The following is a 17,267-nucleotide window of genomic DNA, read 5'->3' on the forward strand; positions in this document are numbered from 1 at the left end:
TCAAGTATCAAAATCTGCAGCTGTGGATCTACAGGGTCCAACCAGAGCTTCACAAGCCTTATATTACACTCATTCATGAAGTACTGAAACAAAAACACAGTCCCAAAATCTTAGCTACTTATGTCAAGACCAGCCCCCTACTTATTCAAACTCGCCTGATGAAAGCTAAGGAAAAGCAACAGCATATAGTTGGAACCCAAGAGCTCGCTCCTTCCTTCCTTCCTTCCTTCCTTCCTTCCTTCCTTCCTTCCTTCCTTCCTTCTGAGAAGCAGACAGCTTCTCCCAGCCATAGCAAACTGCATTAGAAATTTTGCTTCAAAATCAATAAGGTGCTTTGCCATGTGGCACAGACGACTGATGTTCAGAGACTGAAGTCGAAAGTCCTCTAGGCACATGAAACTGATTGCACAGCTGTTTGGATATGGGCTCATGTGTGTTGAAGAAGAGTTTGGATTTGATATCCGGCCTTTCACTCCCTTTAAGGAGTCTCAAAGCGGCTAACGTCCTCCTTTCCCTTCCTCCCCCACAATAAACACTCTGTGAGGTGAGTGGGGCTGAGAGACTTCAGAGAAGTGTGACTGGCCCAAGGTCACCCAGCAGCTGCATGTGGAGGAGCGGAGACACGAACCCGGTTCAAAAGATTACGAGACTACTGCTCTTAACCACTACACCACACTGGCTCTCGATGGGATGTTGATGGGAAGCACCCTAAAAGATACTGAAGTTTGTGATTAGGAGTAATACAATGGTACCTTTGGTTGTGCACAGGAACCGTTCCGGAGCTCGTCGGATCCCGACGAACCAGAGGTGCCTGTTCTGCGCATACACGCTGTGCGGTAGAATGCTTCTGTACATGTGCGGTGAAACCTGGAAAAATACTTGCAGGTTTGCCATGTTCATATCCTGAAGGATACGCAACCAGGGGTGTGCGTATTCAGAGGTACCACTGTACTCTCAAATTACTACACTATTTTTAGAATACAGTACATGCTGATAATATTAGCACCGTAACTGAGTATTGCAGATTAACAGAGAAAGGGATGCTGGTTGAGGGAAAAGCAGGAACTGCCAAGCAGCATAAAATTATTCTTCAATGCAGTCTTCTGACATTCAAAACTTAAGGCAGCACCAAGTCTGTGTGTATGAACCAAATGGCCCACACGAATTCAGTCCAAATCTTTTGATGCAGCATTCTGAATGTGTGCTAATATATTAAAAGTAAATTTCTAAATTGTTTTCTGTATTTCAAGCAAAGTTATTACCTGCTTAGCATTTATTACCAAGAGATGTTTTGCAAGGTTCTCTGTCTTAAGATGGGTGGGGTACCCTTTAAAGAAGGGTCTCATTCCCTTCCAGCAACCACCTTCTCAGAGTGGGGGCACTAAGGCAAAACTAGTGGAGAAGTGAGTGTAAGATTTATCATGGTACAGCAGGCTACTTTCTATACCCACACCTCTATTCTCCATCCAGAAAAGCAAGAGGCATTAATGGTTCGCATCTGCATAAAACATTATAGCTAGGTAAAAACACTGAAGGAGAGTTTGAAGCAAGGCTGGTGATGGATGTGGCCGGGGGAAAGTCCCAAGGACTAGTTCTACCTGAGGTAGAACTGAAAAAGCATCCAAAGGAACTATAAGCTGCCTCATCCACAGTATAGATGCAATCTGAACAGGAGCAAAACCATCAAGTCTATAAACGTCACTTCTGACTACCAAATGAAAGTTAGTATTAAGGGTATAAAGCAAGAGGGAACATTGGACTAAGTGAGGATAGGAGACATACTTCGCTTCTGTAGGAATCCAGGTTTAGATGAATGGACAGGAAGGAAGAGAGCTTTCAGCATAACTTTCCCCTCATACAGCAGGCATTCATAAATTCCTTGGAGGCGGGAGGAGAATTACAAAAACCTGTTCCAGGTCAGTTCATTTTGGAGTTTGAGGGGTGTGTGTGTGTGTGCTTCCAGACCAGAATCTGCTCAAATATGCCATGCTATTTACAAAAAATAAAAAATAAAAGAGCACATGCTATTTACAAAAAAATAAAATAAAAAAATAGATGAGGGTAATTCTGGTTCATATGGAAGTATCTTAAATACACAAGGTTTGTAGAATTGCATTTGCAGGGATGTGCAGCCTGCGGCCCTCTGGATGTTTCTGGACTACACCTCCCATCATCCCTGATTACTGGCGATGCTGGCTAGGCTGATGGGAGTTGTAGTGGAGAAACATCTGGAGGGGTGTAAGTTGTGCACCCCGGATTATCCAAACATAAATTCCAGTCTACAGAAAATGTTGGTTACAAATGTACAGAAAGGAGGAAAATCTTGCAGTGACTCAGGCTAAATTTGCGACCTGTCTTTCAGTTATTAAATTTCAAGGAAAACCTGTTAGTGAGAAAACAGGAAGTTAGGACGGTGATCCAATTTCAAAACCGTTGCTTCCTTGGGACCTTAGATTTTATTCCCAGCAATACTTTACCACTGGGGACCAGTAGCCATTCTTGATTACTCTCTCCATTCAGAACTTTTTCTTAGCACTGCCACAAGGCAGCTAACCACGTCTGAGAATAAATCAAGTTTCCCCGAGAAATAAATTGGGTTCAGAGGCTCCGCTGCCAATCTGGTTTCTAAAGGTCTATCGATCTGCAGGGAGAAATGTTTTTCAAAAGAGAAACTTCCACAGGTATAGAAAATTAAAAGTGATAAATTCATGCGCTCACTCAAAAGCCTTCAGCTGTTTTACCAAACCATTTTGGCCAAGAAAAAGGCATCTTAACTACCAATATATAAAATTTTAAAAGCCCAACTTTTCAGGCACAACAGAAAATAACAGAGGATAAAATGAGAACTATAAATGACACACACAATCTGATATAAAGCAGCTATTTATCTGTAACTTCAGGTTTTAACTTCCACTGTGAAATGCCTCTTTCTGGTGGGAAGACATGCTCTGTATCTTTTGCCAGTGACATCTTGATGGACTGAAGCCTGCACATTAAAATAAATGATTCTATGTGCTGTAATGCTGCCCTAACAAGAATGCCTGCTGATGCTTCACCCCCACAAAAACTTCTAGGTTATTAGTCATGATCAAGACTATCAGCAACTTTGCTTGTAGCTTGGTGGGTTAACAAAGCAGAACTCCAACCACCGAGGAATGAACTGTTTCAACAAGTGACCACATGAAGCCACAAGCGAATGCCACTCATACCACAATGTGAAACCACAGCCAAGACCCCTCCTTATAAGGAGGAAGTGGGGGACCCAGGCTGGAAGGCTAAGGGAGCAGTTTAGTCCACACAGTAGCTAACAAGTCTCTTCTCATTTTTGCTGTGATGGAGAGAGCACATCTTTCACTTAAAAAGTATACTTTGCAGTTTTAGCCCCAAGGTTCACAGAGCATTCATCCTACAGGGACACACATACGCAAGGATTTCTTTTAAGCCTCCAAGATCAACCTGGAAAATAATTAAATATTAAAACAGTCCACAGATGTTATCCAATTTCACCTACCATTGCTTCCAGGTATAAAAATAATCCATATTCTGTTTGAACTTCCACAGTCAGGCACATTATGTCAATTATTGATGCGGCAAAGAGGTGAGCTGATGAGGAGCGACGTTTGGAAGACTATCACTTAGATGAGGTAGGTTTTTAAACTAGTGAATTAGGTTTAAGCCATCACTGAAAACTAGGATTCCACTGGACTCATGATACCGGTTCAATAAGCTTACGTATTATTGATATCATAATTTATGCTCCTCCAAGGAACTTAAGGAAACGTATTCATTTCTCTCCACCCACCTACCAATCTCTTCACTATAATCCTTTGAAGTAGGTTAAGCAGAGAGTTTGTGACTAGCCCAAGGTCTCCCAATGAGTTTCATGGCTGAAAAGGAAACTGAAGCTAGGCTCCCCGATGCAAACCCAACATTTTAACCGCTGTGCCATTTAGTTTAGTGGTTTTCACTCTGTGTTCTGGATAACTCCAAGGCTTCATACTGTCTTATTAGGGTTTTCTCAGGTGGAAAATCAGCAATGGTAGACAGGATTCCCTGAAAAGCAGCTTGTGCATCACTGCTGATCTTCTCTCTACAACATGTAGCTGTAGGAGAATATGAGGTGTGTTCTGGATCACATTCATGCACAATGATGGCAAAACCCCACTGGAACAAAAAGCAAGCCCAGATAATGGCCTAGAATCCCCTGCAAAAGCAAACAAATTGATCTGAAGGATTCCCTTAGTACAGTGGTTTTCAACCGGTGTGCCATGGCATCCTGGGATGCCTTGAATGATGACCAGGGGTGCCACGGGCAACACTGGCCTCTGTCCCTTCCCTCCCTCCTCCGTTGCCCTCTCACATCTCTGTCTTCCGAAGGTTTGCACAGCTGTTTGTTGCAGCAGCCCTGGCTATAAGCTCCCCAGGCAAATGCTGCCTCTGGGGCTGGTTGCCAGGAGTAAGCAGCCTCGGAGGAAGCAAGCAAGCGGGCAAGGGAGCCAGTACGCTTGCCCTTGCTGTTGAGAATAGATAGACAAGTCCCAAGCCCCTGTGGGGCAGGGTGAGGAGGCAGCTCTTCTTGGGGCATGGCGGGGGTTTAGCTCAGAGACCAGGGGCAGGAGCAGCAGCTGTCCAGAGGACTCCCAATGAGAGGGGAGAGGAGAGGAGGCTGAGCGAACACTCCACAAGGGAGGGTGTTCAAAAAAGGGTGAGAAACTGCCAGCTCTGCAGACAAGGGGTGACGTAACTGGGCTTCTGAGCCCTACAGGGGTGCCGCAGAAAGAACATAGTTGGTCAAGGGAGCCGTGGACTCAAAAAGGTTGAAAACCTCTGCCCTAGTATAAAAAAAAAAACAATGTCCTGGCAACAAAAATAAAAGTGTCTGAAGATGTACAATTAAAAGCATGCAATAGCTAATTATGTGACCAAGCAGCAAGGTTAGAATATAGGTGTGTCACCTTTCCTGCCACAAAACCCCAGGTATGTACACAACACTACCTTGGCAAGCCACATGAAAGCTTTCGTGGTGGAGGCCAATCTGGATGGCTTTGGAGTCAGCTAGAAGACAACGATTATCTTGATTGGACCATTGCATAAACTTACCCACCCACCTGAAAGTGGGTGCCCTGTTGCAGGATCAACCCAAAGCGTCTAATTTTAGAACTTCCTTTTCTTCACAGATCTTGTCTTGGCGTAGGAGGCTGGGTTTTTTGTGGCCAGAGGGTGCGGGCCTTGAAGCCAAAGTTCTATGATGCTTTCCTCAGGCAAGCCACTGTTCTTTGTCTCACACATAAACCCATCTGAAAGATTATCCTGGCCTACCTCTCAGGGTTAGAATGAGATAATAAAATGAAGCACTATGAAGTGCAATATTAAATGCTTAGTATTATTACTAGTACAGATTCATGGACCTGGACTAAGAGCCTTGTTTCCTCCCTGCTCCTGGGCTTGTCAGGAAAATCCCAGGCACACAGAAGCCTGTGCTTCTTCAAATTTTATGTTGACAACAAGGAATCTGAAATATTTCTTCAGCCAAGCACAAGGGTGGTGCCAAGCAATCTGAAACGCACTTCCTCAAATAAGAAGAATTCAGGTCATTTTCTCCATACCCCACTCTAATCCAGTTGTCTTTCAGCCTTGGATGAGGTTCTGATAATGCAAACTTTCAAAGGTGGGTCTCTATTTCTACACAGCCAGGATTAAAGGAGAATATTGCAGCACTTGGAAGTCTGCATTGGGAGAGAGAAAACGGTGGTGCTATCCACAGGGTATTTCACCCCGCTGGGACTACAAGATACAGTAGCACTAAAAAAAAACCATGTTCTCATAGCTATTTATACAGTGCTGTCTGAATACATTACCACTAAATATGTTAAAGGCAGCTGAAGGGAACAGCTTTACATGCAATGCAGAATCATCTTTCTGATCTCACAAGACACCCTCCCTTCCCCAAAATGCAGGAAGCAGTGAAGAGGTGGACTGCTGTAGTGTCTGAGGGCTAGTGTCTGATGTTGGGCCGGTATGGTCTTGGGGTGGCCAGCATTTCATGGCCATTGCAAGACCAAATGAGAATGCCTGTTACCAGCCTTGTGAGACTGGGACTTAGGAGATGCTATAAAAGGCCTTGTCCCACATCATACAACGTTTGTTTGGACGTCCAAGCTGCCTGTGAATGGGCATGCTTTTCACCTTCCCTGGGTGAAAATCATGTTATGTATGGTGTAGTTCATACTTCTTCAGATTCAAAGGACCAGTGTGACAGCTGGCACATGGGACAAAAAAGAAGGGCCCAAAAATCCCTGCCTTTTTAAATAAAGAACATAAGAGCTCCTCCAGGGAGGGAGAGATGTCTGTACAGTGGTACCTCGGGTTAAGTACTTAATTCGTTCCGGAGGTCCATTCTTAACCTGAAACTGTTCTTAACCTGAAGCACCGCTTTAGCTAATGGGGGCCTCCTCCTGCTGCTGCGCCGCCAGAGCACAATTTCTGTTCTCAACCTGAAGCAAAGTTCTTAACCTGAAGCACTATTTCTCAGTTAGCGGAGTCTGTAACCTGAAGCGTATGTAACCTGAGGTACCACTGTTCTTGGCTAATGGGCAAAGCAAGAGAGCAGGGCTGGTTCGTTGATCTGTGCAACTTGTGGACGGTACCAGCTTGCAGCTTAACTCCACTCTCTGCACTCCTGCATGAGAACTTTACTGGCTTTTAAAGTCTCAAGCACAGCACCCAAGCAGCATATAAGCTAGCCTTTCTCAACCTGTGAGTCCCCAGATGTTGTTGAACTACAATTCCCATCACCCCTAGCTACCAAGGTCAGAGCTCAGGGATGATGGGAGTTGTAATCCAACAACATATGGGGACCCACAGGTTGAGAATTGCCGATATAAGCAATGAGAGAGCCAGCCCAGTTGCATATGTGCAGAGAGTATGAGTTCCCCAGCCCCTTCCTCTCCCCTAACTTCTACAAATATTCACAGCTGAACTTTTATATATTTAGTAATGATTGATAGGACTGAAGCTGCCTGGTACAGAGTCAGACAACTGGTCCATCCAGTTTAGTACTGTCTACACTGTGTGGCAGTGGCTCTCCAAGGTTTCATATGAGGGACTTTCTCATCCCTACTTCTCATCCCGCTGGAGACTGAATGCAAGGCAGATGAACCATGGCCCTTTAAATCCATTATCAATCTCTTCATTTTCACCACAAAGCAGTCAGTTACACCAGCGGCACAGAAACCCACAAACATGGCAACTGCAAAGCATTTTTAGTCAATGATGGATTTAGTAGCAATATGGATAAATCTTTCTAGGTTTTTAAAGAAATGATATTTTAGCTTAGGACTTGTTTCCTAGTTTTCTTTGTGACTGCTGAAGACCAGTAAGAGCACATCCTCTTAACACCACCTAAGAACCAAGATCAACAGCATGAAAGCTTGGTAGCCTGTCCAAATTCATAGGGAAACTCCCTTCAGATGCAGATTTGTTTCCTACAGCCCTTCCTCAGCTGAGTTTTGAAAACGAAATGCTAGGGCCTCTCTGGTTGGGTGTTGAGGTTAGGATATGGTATAATAAAGCTTACTTGTTTCACTCTAATGATGCACTGTTATCTATTCTGAGAATCGAAGACAAGGAATTATAAACCCCCTTATTTTGTTCTGTTATCTTTGGCTATTAAAGGATTCAGTCAGGCACAAGCAAAGCAGAAATGCCTCTGGCCAATTAGGAACTCCTGACTTAGTTTTCAGTATGCAAACATATTCATTATCACAATTATGCAGAAGGGAACACAGTCTACAATTCCAAACAACCGCAAAATTACCCCAGTGACTCTGAAAGCCTGAGAAATGGAGGAAGCAAAAAAACTAGAGATATACCCTATGTTAACAAGGGTGCTAATTCAGGACAGAAATCCCAAAGTATGTCTGGTATCTCTGATTGTGCAAACAAGCTCCAGGGCCCAAAACAAAACATTTGGAGAACTCATGTTCCATGATTCATGCCCTTTTCCCAGGATACTCCATTCTATTCCCCACCTTTCCTCCCCACACCACCCCAATTTTATATTTTTTCTCCAAGTCAGCCCCAACATCTTTTGTATTTCTGCAAACCTTGGGGCTCCCCCAAAATTTCCTGAGTCCTTCCTCACAATGATCCATACACTCTGAGAACCAAGTTCACTGGGAGTATATGAGATTTCCATTAATAGGTATATCAGGTCTTTGGTATAACTCATATTAGTATGAACAGTACCACAAATCAGCACTTTACTAATTTCGTCTGAATCGACTTCTGGGAAGTTGGCATTGTTAAAAAAACAGTAAAGATGTTTATACACAGGACAGGGTTTCCACTCAGATGAATCATCTGCAGCTCAACCCTAAGGCACGAGAACTTTCAATAAAGCTGCAGTGTTCATTTCAGGTAGAGAAATCACATGGCAGATTCTTTGTGTAGTAAAATCTTGAGTAAGAATGAATGTGTCTTGTAGTCAAGGCTTTCCGATCATAGCTCTGAAGTTGCACCTAACAGGACAGGTGCATCTTGGACTCTGCCCAAGCGCTGCTCCTATCTGCTGTAACATGAGCTGTTTGCAAAGGCAAAAGGAAAGTCTATTCTCTCATTAGGATAATAAAGAATAGACCAGGTTGATGGACTAGATGGAATGGACAGTAAGGACTGACATAACCTGAGACCAGGAAGAAGAGACGTCGGATGAAGATTGGAAGAAAGTTTTTAAAAATTTATTTTGGGAATTAGTGTAAAATTAACGAGTATTAGGAAAAATGTTGGAATGAAACTATTTGGCTTTAGTAGAAATGATATAAGGAGCTATGCACAAATAAGTATTAGGTTTCAAGCTTTAAGGTATTTTATGGTAAGATAAGGTTAAAATAAATTAAGGTAAACTGAACAACAGAATATAGTGAAAGATGGAAAGGATTTGCTAAGTTAATTAATAGGTTAGACTGTTAAGATAAATTACCCAATAAAAATTAAGAAAGATGGAAAGAATTTGCTGAAACAAATAACTAAACTAGAATACAAAAAGGGAGGTGTGAGGAGGTCGATGAAACAAGTAAATGAAAGATAAAGATATGGAATATTGGATGTGGTTTTTTATTATTATTATTGTTATTGTTGTATTTTTTTTACTTTTTTAATGTATTTTTTATGTATTGTAATGTATGTTTTGTTAAATTTTTTGTTCTTTTCTTTTCTTCTTTTCTCTGTAATTTTTAAACTTCTAATAAGTATCATTTTTTAAAAAAATAAAAAAATAAAAAGGATAATAAAGAATAGAATGCACCAATTTCACTCTGCAGTGACTTATTTCCAAGTACCCTAAAACCAAATCATAATGCTTTTCTATGTACACACTAAGTAAAGATAAATGGACTCTTGACCATTAGGTCCAGTCGCGACCAACTCTGGGGTTGCGGCGCTCATCTCGCTTTATTGGCCGAGGGAGCCGGTGTACAGCTTCCGGGTATTTCAAAGCAAAAACCAAGCACTCTCTCAAATTATTGAAAGGGGCTAAAAAATCAAATGATGGGAGTGAAAATAAATATTGACAGTGAAATACTGCATTCACAGTATTAGTGCAGGAAGCAAAATGCAGCTACCAAAACTGCACCATCAACTTCCATGATATAGGAATTTTACAGACACAGCAAGAAACTGAAGGCCCTTAAAGCTTTCTCCACTTGCTGAACTGCAAAAGGCAGCTGCTCTCTGCTTTAGTTAAAACGTTCTGATAGTACAACAGAGTAACAGCAGCCCTTCATTGTGGGAAAGGATTCATCTTGTCAGAGCCATGCAGAAGCATCAAATAGGAATACTTTACACCTGATAAATACCACTACAGGCAATTTCAAGTTACTTCTAACATTTGACATTTTATTATGTTTTTATATTCTGCTGGAAGCCACCCAGATTGTCTGCGGAAACCAAGCCAGATGGGCGGGGTATAAGAAATAAAATGAAATAATTATTACTACTACTGCTAAACTTTCTGGTACCTACTCAGGAGGGAGGAGGATGGCAGCAATGAAGGCATGAGAATTTAAATATAGACAGTATAACAGGAAATAAAATAAAACAGCATGCAATTCATCTATAGACTGCTCAAGCATAAACGACATTAAGTTAAAAGCCTCCAAAGCACAGCAGGCATATCCTTCAAATACTGTTGAAACAATAAACTGTTTCACTTCTCTGCAGATGCTAATCTGTTTGTAGAACATTCCCTTTTAATTCTTTGAAACCAATACAGATAAGAGAAAATGATGTTTAGAAAGTGCTTAGTATAAATAATGTTTGGAGTTTATTTTGGTTCTTAAAAGCAATCATTTGCCGCCGCCGCCACATTTTTCTATGAAATCCATTGCGGGCTCATTTTACCCAGAATTCAATGCACAACCGAAGTGACATTTTACCAAGGATCTTCAATAAAGTTTGACGAAAGGTACACAAACTACACTGCTAAATTAAGGTACATGCAAGAGCTTTCATAGCTACTAAACTATAAGTTTCCCACCTTTGCCCACCCACCCACAAAATGCAAATGGAGCTATATACTGTATTTTTCGTCCCATAGGACGCACCTACTTTTTTGGGGGGGGAAATAAAGGGGGGGAAATTCCTTTATCCCCCCCCCCAAAACCAGGTCGGGAAACAGTGGGATGGCGGTGCTGCGCCTCCCCGCTGTCCCCCGAGCTTGTGGGGCTGGCCAATGTCTGCCTGACGTGAGGGGCGCTCTGCTTCAGGGCGCCCCGCGCGTTTGGCGGCAGGCTACTGTCCGCAGCATGGGGAGGCCTGTGGGAACTCCCCCGGGTGCGCAAGGCTTGTGGACACCTGCACGGAGCACGGGACGTCCTCCGGAGGGCACCCCGTGCTCCGCGCTGCAGGCTCCCGCCTGCAAGCCTTGCGCGCCCGGGGGAACTCCCCCCGGGCATGCAAGGCTTGCGGATAGCTTCCTGGAGCCTGGAGAGCGAGAGGCGTTGGTGCGCACCGACGCCTCTCGCTCTCCAGGCTTCAGCGAACGCCTGCATTCGCCCCATAGGACGCACACACATTTCCCCTTCATTTTTGGAGTGGAAAAAGTGCATCCTATAGGGCGAAAAATACAGTACTGTTTCTGAAACAACCAAGGGGCCTTCGCAGATGAGATGTGGCATTAAAATAAACGAACAACAACATCTCTTGCTACAAAGATCTTACCTGTTGCTTCAATGTATTCAATGCATCTCTCAATAAAAATGGGGATGGGCTTCTCTGGTGTCACTACAGTGGACAAAGGCACCCCGAAATAGCTGCTCTCCCATGTAGCCTTTGTGATAGATGGCCGAGGCTTAGGCTTTGGTTTCTGTAGAGAAGAATTTTCCAGAGTTAATATTGTTGGAAACATAAATCATTATAAATAATGAAGCAATGGATTTAATGAGGCTTTACTTAAGTAGCCAAAAGGTCAATAATATAAGAAACTGGGACGATAAAAGACACAATTTAACTTCTTAGTCAAAAACAAGCTGTACTTCTGATTATACATATGTGCTCAATTTGCTATAAAGCGATGGTTGCTATTGCTACTTAAGTAGAATGTGAGTTCATACAACTATATATAATGCTTTAAAAATAAAAAGGAAACATTTAAAAATAAAGCTTAGAAGGAAACATTTTTAAACTACTTGGAATGATACCACCTGCCACAGCAAATGCTACACAGTAATAAAAATAATTTGAACACCAGATACCTTTTACACCTGACTGGCAGGGAGTGAAATAGCAAATACAAAATACAGCAAGGAAACTTTCTGCACCTCCTCTTCCAAACTAGAATGCTATGGTGCAAGCTACATTTTGTTCACTTACAAAAAAAAATGCTGTGAAGCCAACAGGTATTTTCTTCCCACAGTGGATAAAGAACAGCAAACAAATAAGGATTGTTTCCGTCTAAACCACTCTTATTCTCAAGCAACATTGTGCCAAGAACAGCTAAGAGCAACAGGCAAGGAAGGCACAAAGCGTCAGGTCAAGTGACAGTGATTCACAAACTCTATCCGGGTGAGCCTTTGAGTAAAAGTGTGTGATGGCGGGGGGGGGGGAGGAGAGAGTGTGGCTCCATGGAAGTTTACTTGGAGTACCTAGGAAAAGCTTCTACTTCAACTACATGGAACTGGCGGAAATGACTGGCAGAATCCGAGACCAGGGAGAAGAGCCGGTAGAAGAAGATTGGAAGAAATTTAAAGACTATTTACAGAAACACTGTAAAATTAAGGAATGTTAGAGGGATGCTGGAATGAAGTTATGTGGTTTTAGCAACAATGTTATAAAGAGGTATGTAAAAATGAATTGTTAAAGGTAAAAGTGTAAAGTTACAATATATTAAGATAAAATATCAAGATAAAAGCAAAAAGGGTAAGGACTTGCTGAAACAACTACTGAACTAGAATACAAAAAAGGGAGGTGTGAGGATGTCAGGGAAACAAGCAAATGAAAGACAAGACATGGAAAGACTGATTTCTTTTTTATTTTTCTGTATTTTGTATTTCTTTTCTTTTCTTCTCTTTTCTTTCTATTTTTGTAACTTCTTTGAAACTTTAATAAATATTATTCAAAAAGAAAAGAAAAGAAAAGAAAAGCTTCTACTTCAAAAGCAGGAAAAACAAACCACAAGCAGCAAGCAGAAAAACAGAATGGCCTGCTTAGGGAGAGATGGAAGGGCAAATGTATCTTCTCAATATATGGATGAACTTCCCCTAGGGAAGGAATAGCCAGTGTGATGCCTTCTAGACTCTCATCAGGTCCAGCTAGCATGGCCAATGATCAGGGACGATGGGAGTTGTAATCCAGCAACATTTAATTGGCTATTCCCTGCTAGCTAGAACCTCTGGCACTAGAACAAGAGCCACCCCACAGGTCTATGGTCCTTTCCAGGCTGCAAAATTATTTTGTTTCATTTTTCATGAGACTATTTATCCACCCTCCATCAAATTCATTTTATCAAATAAAATTCAATTAACAGCAGAAAGACAAACGTTACTTCAAAAACTCTAGCAGTCAAAGTACTTGATTTTTAGATACTATTACTGCAGGGCTTGCAAAAGTGTTAAATGTCAATAATAATATTAATACAGTGGTATCTTGGGTTAAGGGACGCAGGTGGCGCTGTGGGTTAAAGCCTCAGCGCCTAGGACTTGCCGATCGAAAGGTCGGCGGTTCGAATCCCTGCGGCGGGGTGCGCTCCCGCTGCTCGGTCCCAGCGCCTGCCAACCTAGCAGTTCGAAAGCACCTCCGGGTGCAAGTAGATAAATAGGGACCGCTTACCAGCGGGAAGGTAAACGGCGTTTCCGTGTGCGGCTCTGGCTCACCAGAGCAGTCATGTCACGCTGGCCACGTGACCCGGAAGTGTCTCCAGACAGCGCTGGCCCCTGGCCTCTTAAGTGAGATGGGCGCACAACCGCAGAGTCTGTCAAGACTGGCCCGTACGGGCAGGGGTACCTTTACCTTTACCTATCTTGGGTTAAGCACTTAATTCGTTCCGGAGGTCCATTCTTAACCTGAAACTGTACTTAACCTGAAGACCACTTTAGCTAATGGGGCCTCCTGCTGCCGCTGCGCCACCAAAGCACAATTTCTGTTCTCATCCTGAAGCAAAGTTCTTAACCTGAGGTAATATTTCAGGGTTAGCGGAGTCTGTAACCTGAAGCATATGTAACCCGGGATACCACTGTAATAATAATAATTTATTATTTATACCCTGTCCATCTGGCTGGGTTTCCCCAGCCACTCCGGGCGGCTTCCAACAAAACACTAAAATACAATAACCTATTAAACATTAAAAGCTTCCCTAAACAGGGCTGCCTTCAGAACGTTTTAGAATCCTTGGTTAGTGGAGTACCTGAATTTCTCCCCGCCACAGTTTGCTCTTACACTCTCACTTGTGCATTCTCATTCTACCAAAAGTCTAGAAAAATTCATAATTCCATTAAGGTATCAGAGGTGGGTGGGAGGCAAGTTTCCCTATGTCTTCAATTCCCATTTTTCAGCATTACACTTAAGGTACATGGTACCTAAAGTCTCAGCTGGATTCCTCATTTGTTTTCCTAGGTGGATTTCCATGGCTAATTTTCCTTTAAGACCTGTGCTCCAGAAACTGAAGCAGCTCTCTTTTCCTGTAGCTATGACCTCTGGTGACACAACAGATAGTACTATTACACCACTCTGCAGCAGAGATGGAAAGTAGGAAAGCGGAGTCATTCTACTGGCTTTGCTAGATCAGCAACTTTTGGCTCTTTCTGTGAACCGCGCCCCACTCAGCCAAGATGCCTTGCCAGCTGCAAAGCATCCCTGAATGGCAAGGAGTGTTGAGATGTGCCCTACGCTTCAGTGTGTATGTGTGTGTTTTGAATCAAGCGCCTCTGTGCCAGCACAGGGTGTGGGAAGTTCCCAAAGATCAAAACCAGCACTTTGAACTGAGCCCAAAATCTAATCCGTAGTCAACACAGTTGGGTTAAACTCCCCGTGCTGAAGCCTCAATCCAAATCCCCCACTTCTAGTAAAGGAAAAAAACATACAACAATGCTGGATGATCCTGCTATGGCCGCCATGTGTAGTTTGGTCGTCAGTATTTGCGCTAAAAAAAAAACTAAAAGGAGTTAGCAGCCAGAGTACTCCCTCATGAATTAGCTCTGGAATGTGCCTAATTATGCTATTGCTATTTGGGGTTCTGGGACATCACATGAAAGCCATGCAATGCCGTTTGGGTAGCCCTGATATCAATATTTTAAAATATATTGCATTATCTATCAATGTCAGATTATTAGATAATGTTTTTTTTAAAAGAGTTTTTTTTTAAAAAAAATCACTTTATCTTAAAAATAGTTGTTCATAATATTCTCTCCAGATGAGGAAGTTGGCAGGAAACCCGGGGAAGATGGACGCGCTGCACTAATTGAAAAGTCACAATATGTAGTGTATGACTCAACTGCAAGGAGGTTTCCAGCTTGATAAAAAGGGCTATACAAGGGCAGGTGTTCTATTATTTTGAGCTCAAGAGAGGAGATTAACTCACTCCTAGCCAACAGCTTCCCTTGAAGACATCTGTTGAACCATGTGGCCCCAGGAAATTTCCCGCCCACCCAACTCCCCTCCTCCATTGTCTATACCCCATTCCTAGCTAAAAAAATGATCACTTCCTGTTTAGTCTGTTTCCATATAACTTCCTCCCTCCAGAGCTCTGGTGACAGAAGGATACGTAGAACAATACAACAACAGGGGGAGGGGTGGCAATTTATTTTCAGACACCAATGACAGAAAAGAGCTTTTCTGCCAAAGACATTAGAGAGCATATTAAGAAAATAAACCAGGTAACTGAAACTTAACAGTAAGAGCCTATGTCCTATCCTTTCCTAATGGACCACCATTCATGCTGGACAGATCACAAATTAATATGCTCCATGATGGCTATCAAGATAACACTCAACCCTTCACGATTAAGTGGGATTGCTTCCAAATGACTCTTAAGAACCATCTCCTTTCTGAGTTCCCTGATACCATTGAGGAACATTGGACCAAGCTAAAAACATCCATTATTGCAGCCTGTGAACAAACCATTGGATACCAAACCAAGAAACACCAGGAATGGTTTTATGAGAATGACACTGAGAGCAAACACATTATTGACATGAAAAGGAAGGCCTTTCAGATCTGGCAAAGATATAGGAACTGCGCCACTAAGAAAGAAACCTATGCCAATCCTAAGACTGAGGGTCAAAGAAGAACCAGAGAACTAAAGAATGCCTGGTAGATTTTTAAAAAAGCTCAAGAGATCCAGCACTTAGCAGACACTCATGATGCAAAGAGTTTCTTTAAAGCCACAATAAATGGGCCAACTAGCTATCCCTAAAAACTGACATACTTTCACTCTCGCAAGACTGAACGTTTTGTCATCTGCTGTACTTTAGGGCCGATACCAGAAGATCTCGCATGAGAAACGCCTATGCCCTTGTGGAGACAGCAGCACTGAAACAGTGGCACATGTCCTCCAACGAGATCATCACCCCACTCATACTGACCATCCTAGGGTGCACAACCACTGTCACAGTAGGAAACTCCCCACCGGCGTAGAAATCATATGGGCCAGCATGACTAAACCACTTCTGGCGAACCAGAGCAGCACATGGAAATGCCGTTTACCTTTCCGCCGGAGCAATACCTATTTATCTACTTACACTTTGATGTGCTTTTGAACTGCTAGGTTGGCAGGAGCAAGGATCAAGCAACGGGAGCTCACCCCGTCGTGGGGATTCGAACCGATGATCTTCTGATTGGCAAGTCCTAGGCTATGTGATTTAACCCACAGCACCACCCACGTCCCTCGGAAGACAATCCTACTCAGTTACAAATTATTGCCAAGGAAGAAGCAGACCACCTATTAAATCTGTCATTTAATATAAACTGCCTTTTATCTCTTTTTGCATTGGGTGCGAAATAAATTAGTAACACCTTAAACATTAGGGAACATTTACTAATATTTTTGACTTCACAGGATAAGCCACACATTTAAGTACCAAAAAACGTAAGAGCAGCCGTGCTGGATCCAACCACAGACACATCAACTCTGATTTCGCGTCAAGCATCTCCACAAATGGATATAAAGTATAAAGCATGTGATGCATGAATTTGTAAGGCTCCAAGATTGGGATATTTATATATCATACATGCTAGAGTAAAATATCAGTTGAAACATTAAGATCCATACAAACATCAGCCAAAAATGGCAATACAGCAGAAGCGAGTTGTTATTTAGTCTAGTAAGGGTTAAAAGGTCAGAACCCTCTTCAAGGGTACTGTAATGGTTATATGGGGTTGCTCTTGCGTAAGTTGCCGCCACTCCTGGCTAGGTTGCCTGGTTAAACCTTTCCTGGCTGGACAGCCCTTCACTTCATGGCTGTTCAGTCGCTAGCAGAATCCGTCAGTGGGCGTTTCTTAAACTTCTTCCAGCAAAGAAGTTCTTTGACGCCAAGTCTCCGCCTACTTTCCCTGCGCAGAAGTCTTCTGCGCAGGGTGGGTGTGGGTAGCGGAGGAGCTGTGCTCTCCCCGCTGGTCTCCAGCGAAAAGTCCTGGAGCCCTCTCTCCGATTCCCCCATCCGCCCCCCTTTATCCCTGGTGTTACACTGATTTCCTTCCCCAGCTGCTGAGTCCCCTCTCTCCCTGCTTGGCCCTTCTCCGGCATCGCTTGGGAGCCCTGCCTCCACTTCTGGCTCCGA

At 43.0% G+C, this 17,267-nt stretch overlaps 1 protein-coding gene across 1 annotated transcript in view; it reads right to left on the bottom strand.

The window, feature by feature from the left end:
• The window catches only part of ARHGAP35 (Rho GTPase activating protein 35), an 89,460-nt gene that overhangs the window by 32,059 nt on the left and 40,134 nt on the right, over positions 1–17,267 (bottom strand). The window contains exon 3 of the mRNA XM_083753593.1: positions 11,218–11,362. Within this exon, the coding sequence (XP_083609719.1) occupies positions 11,218–11,362 (145 nt within the window). The remainder of the gene's footprint in view (positions 1–11,217; positions 11,363–17,267) is intronic.

This window comes from Podarcis gaigeae, assembly GCF_964106915.1.
Source record: "Podarcis gaigeae genome assembly, chromosome: 8".
Lineage (NCBI taxonomy): Eukaryota > Metazoa > Chordata > Lepidosauria > Squamata > Lacertidae > Podarcis > Podarcis gaigeae.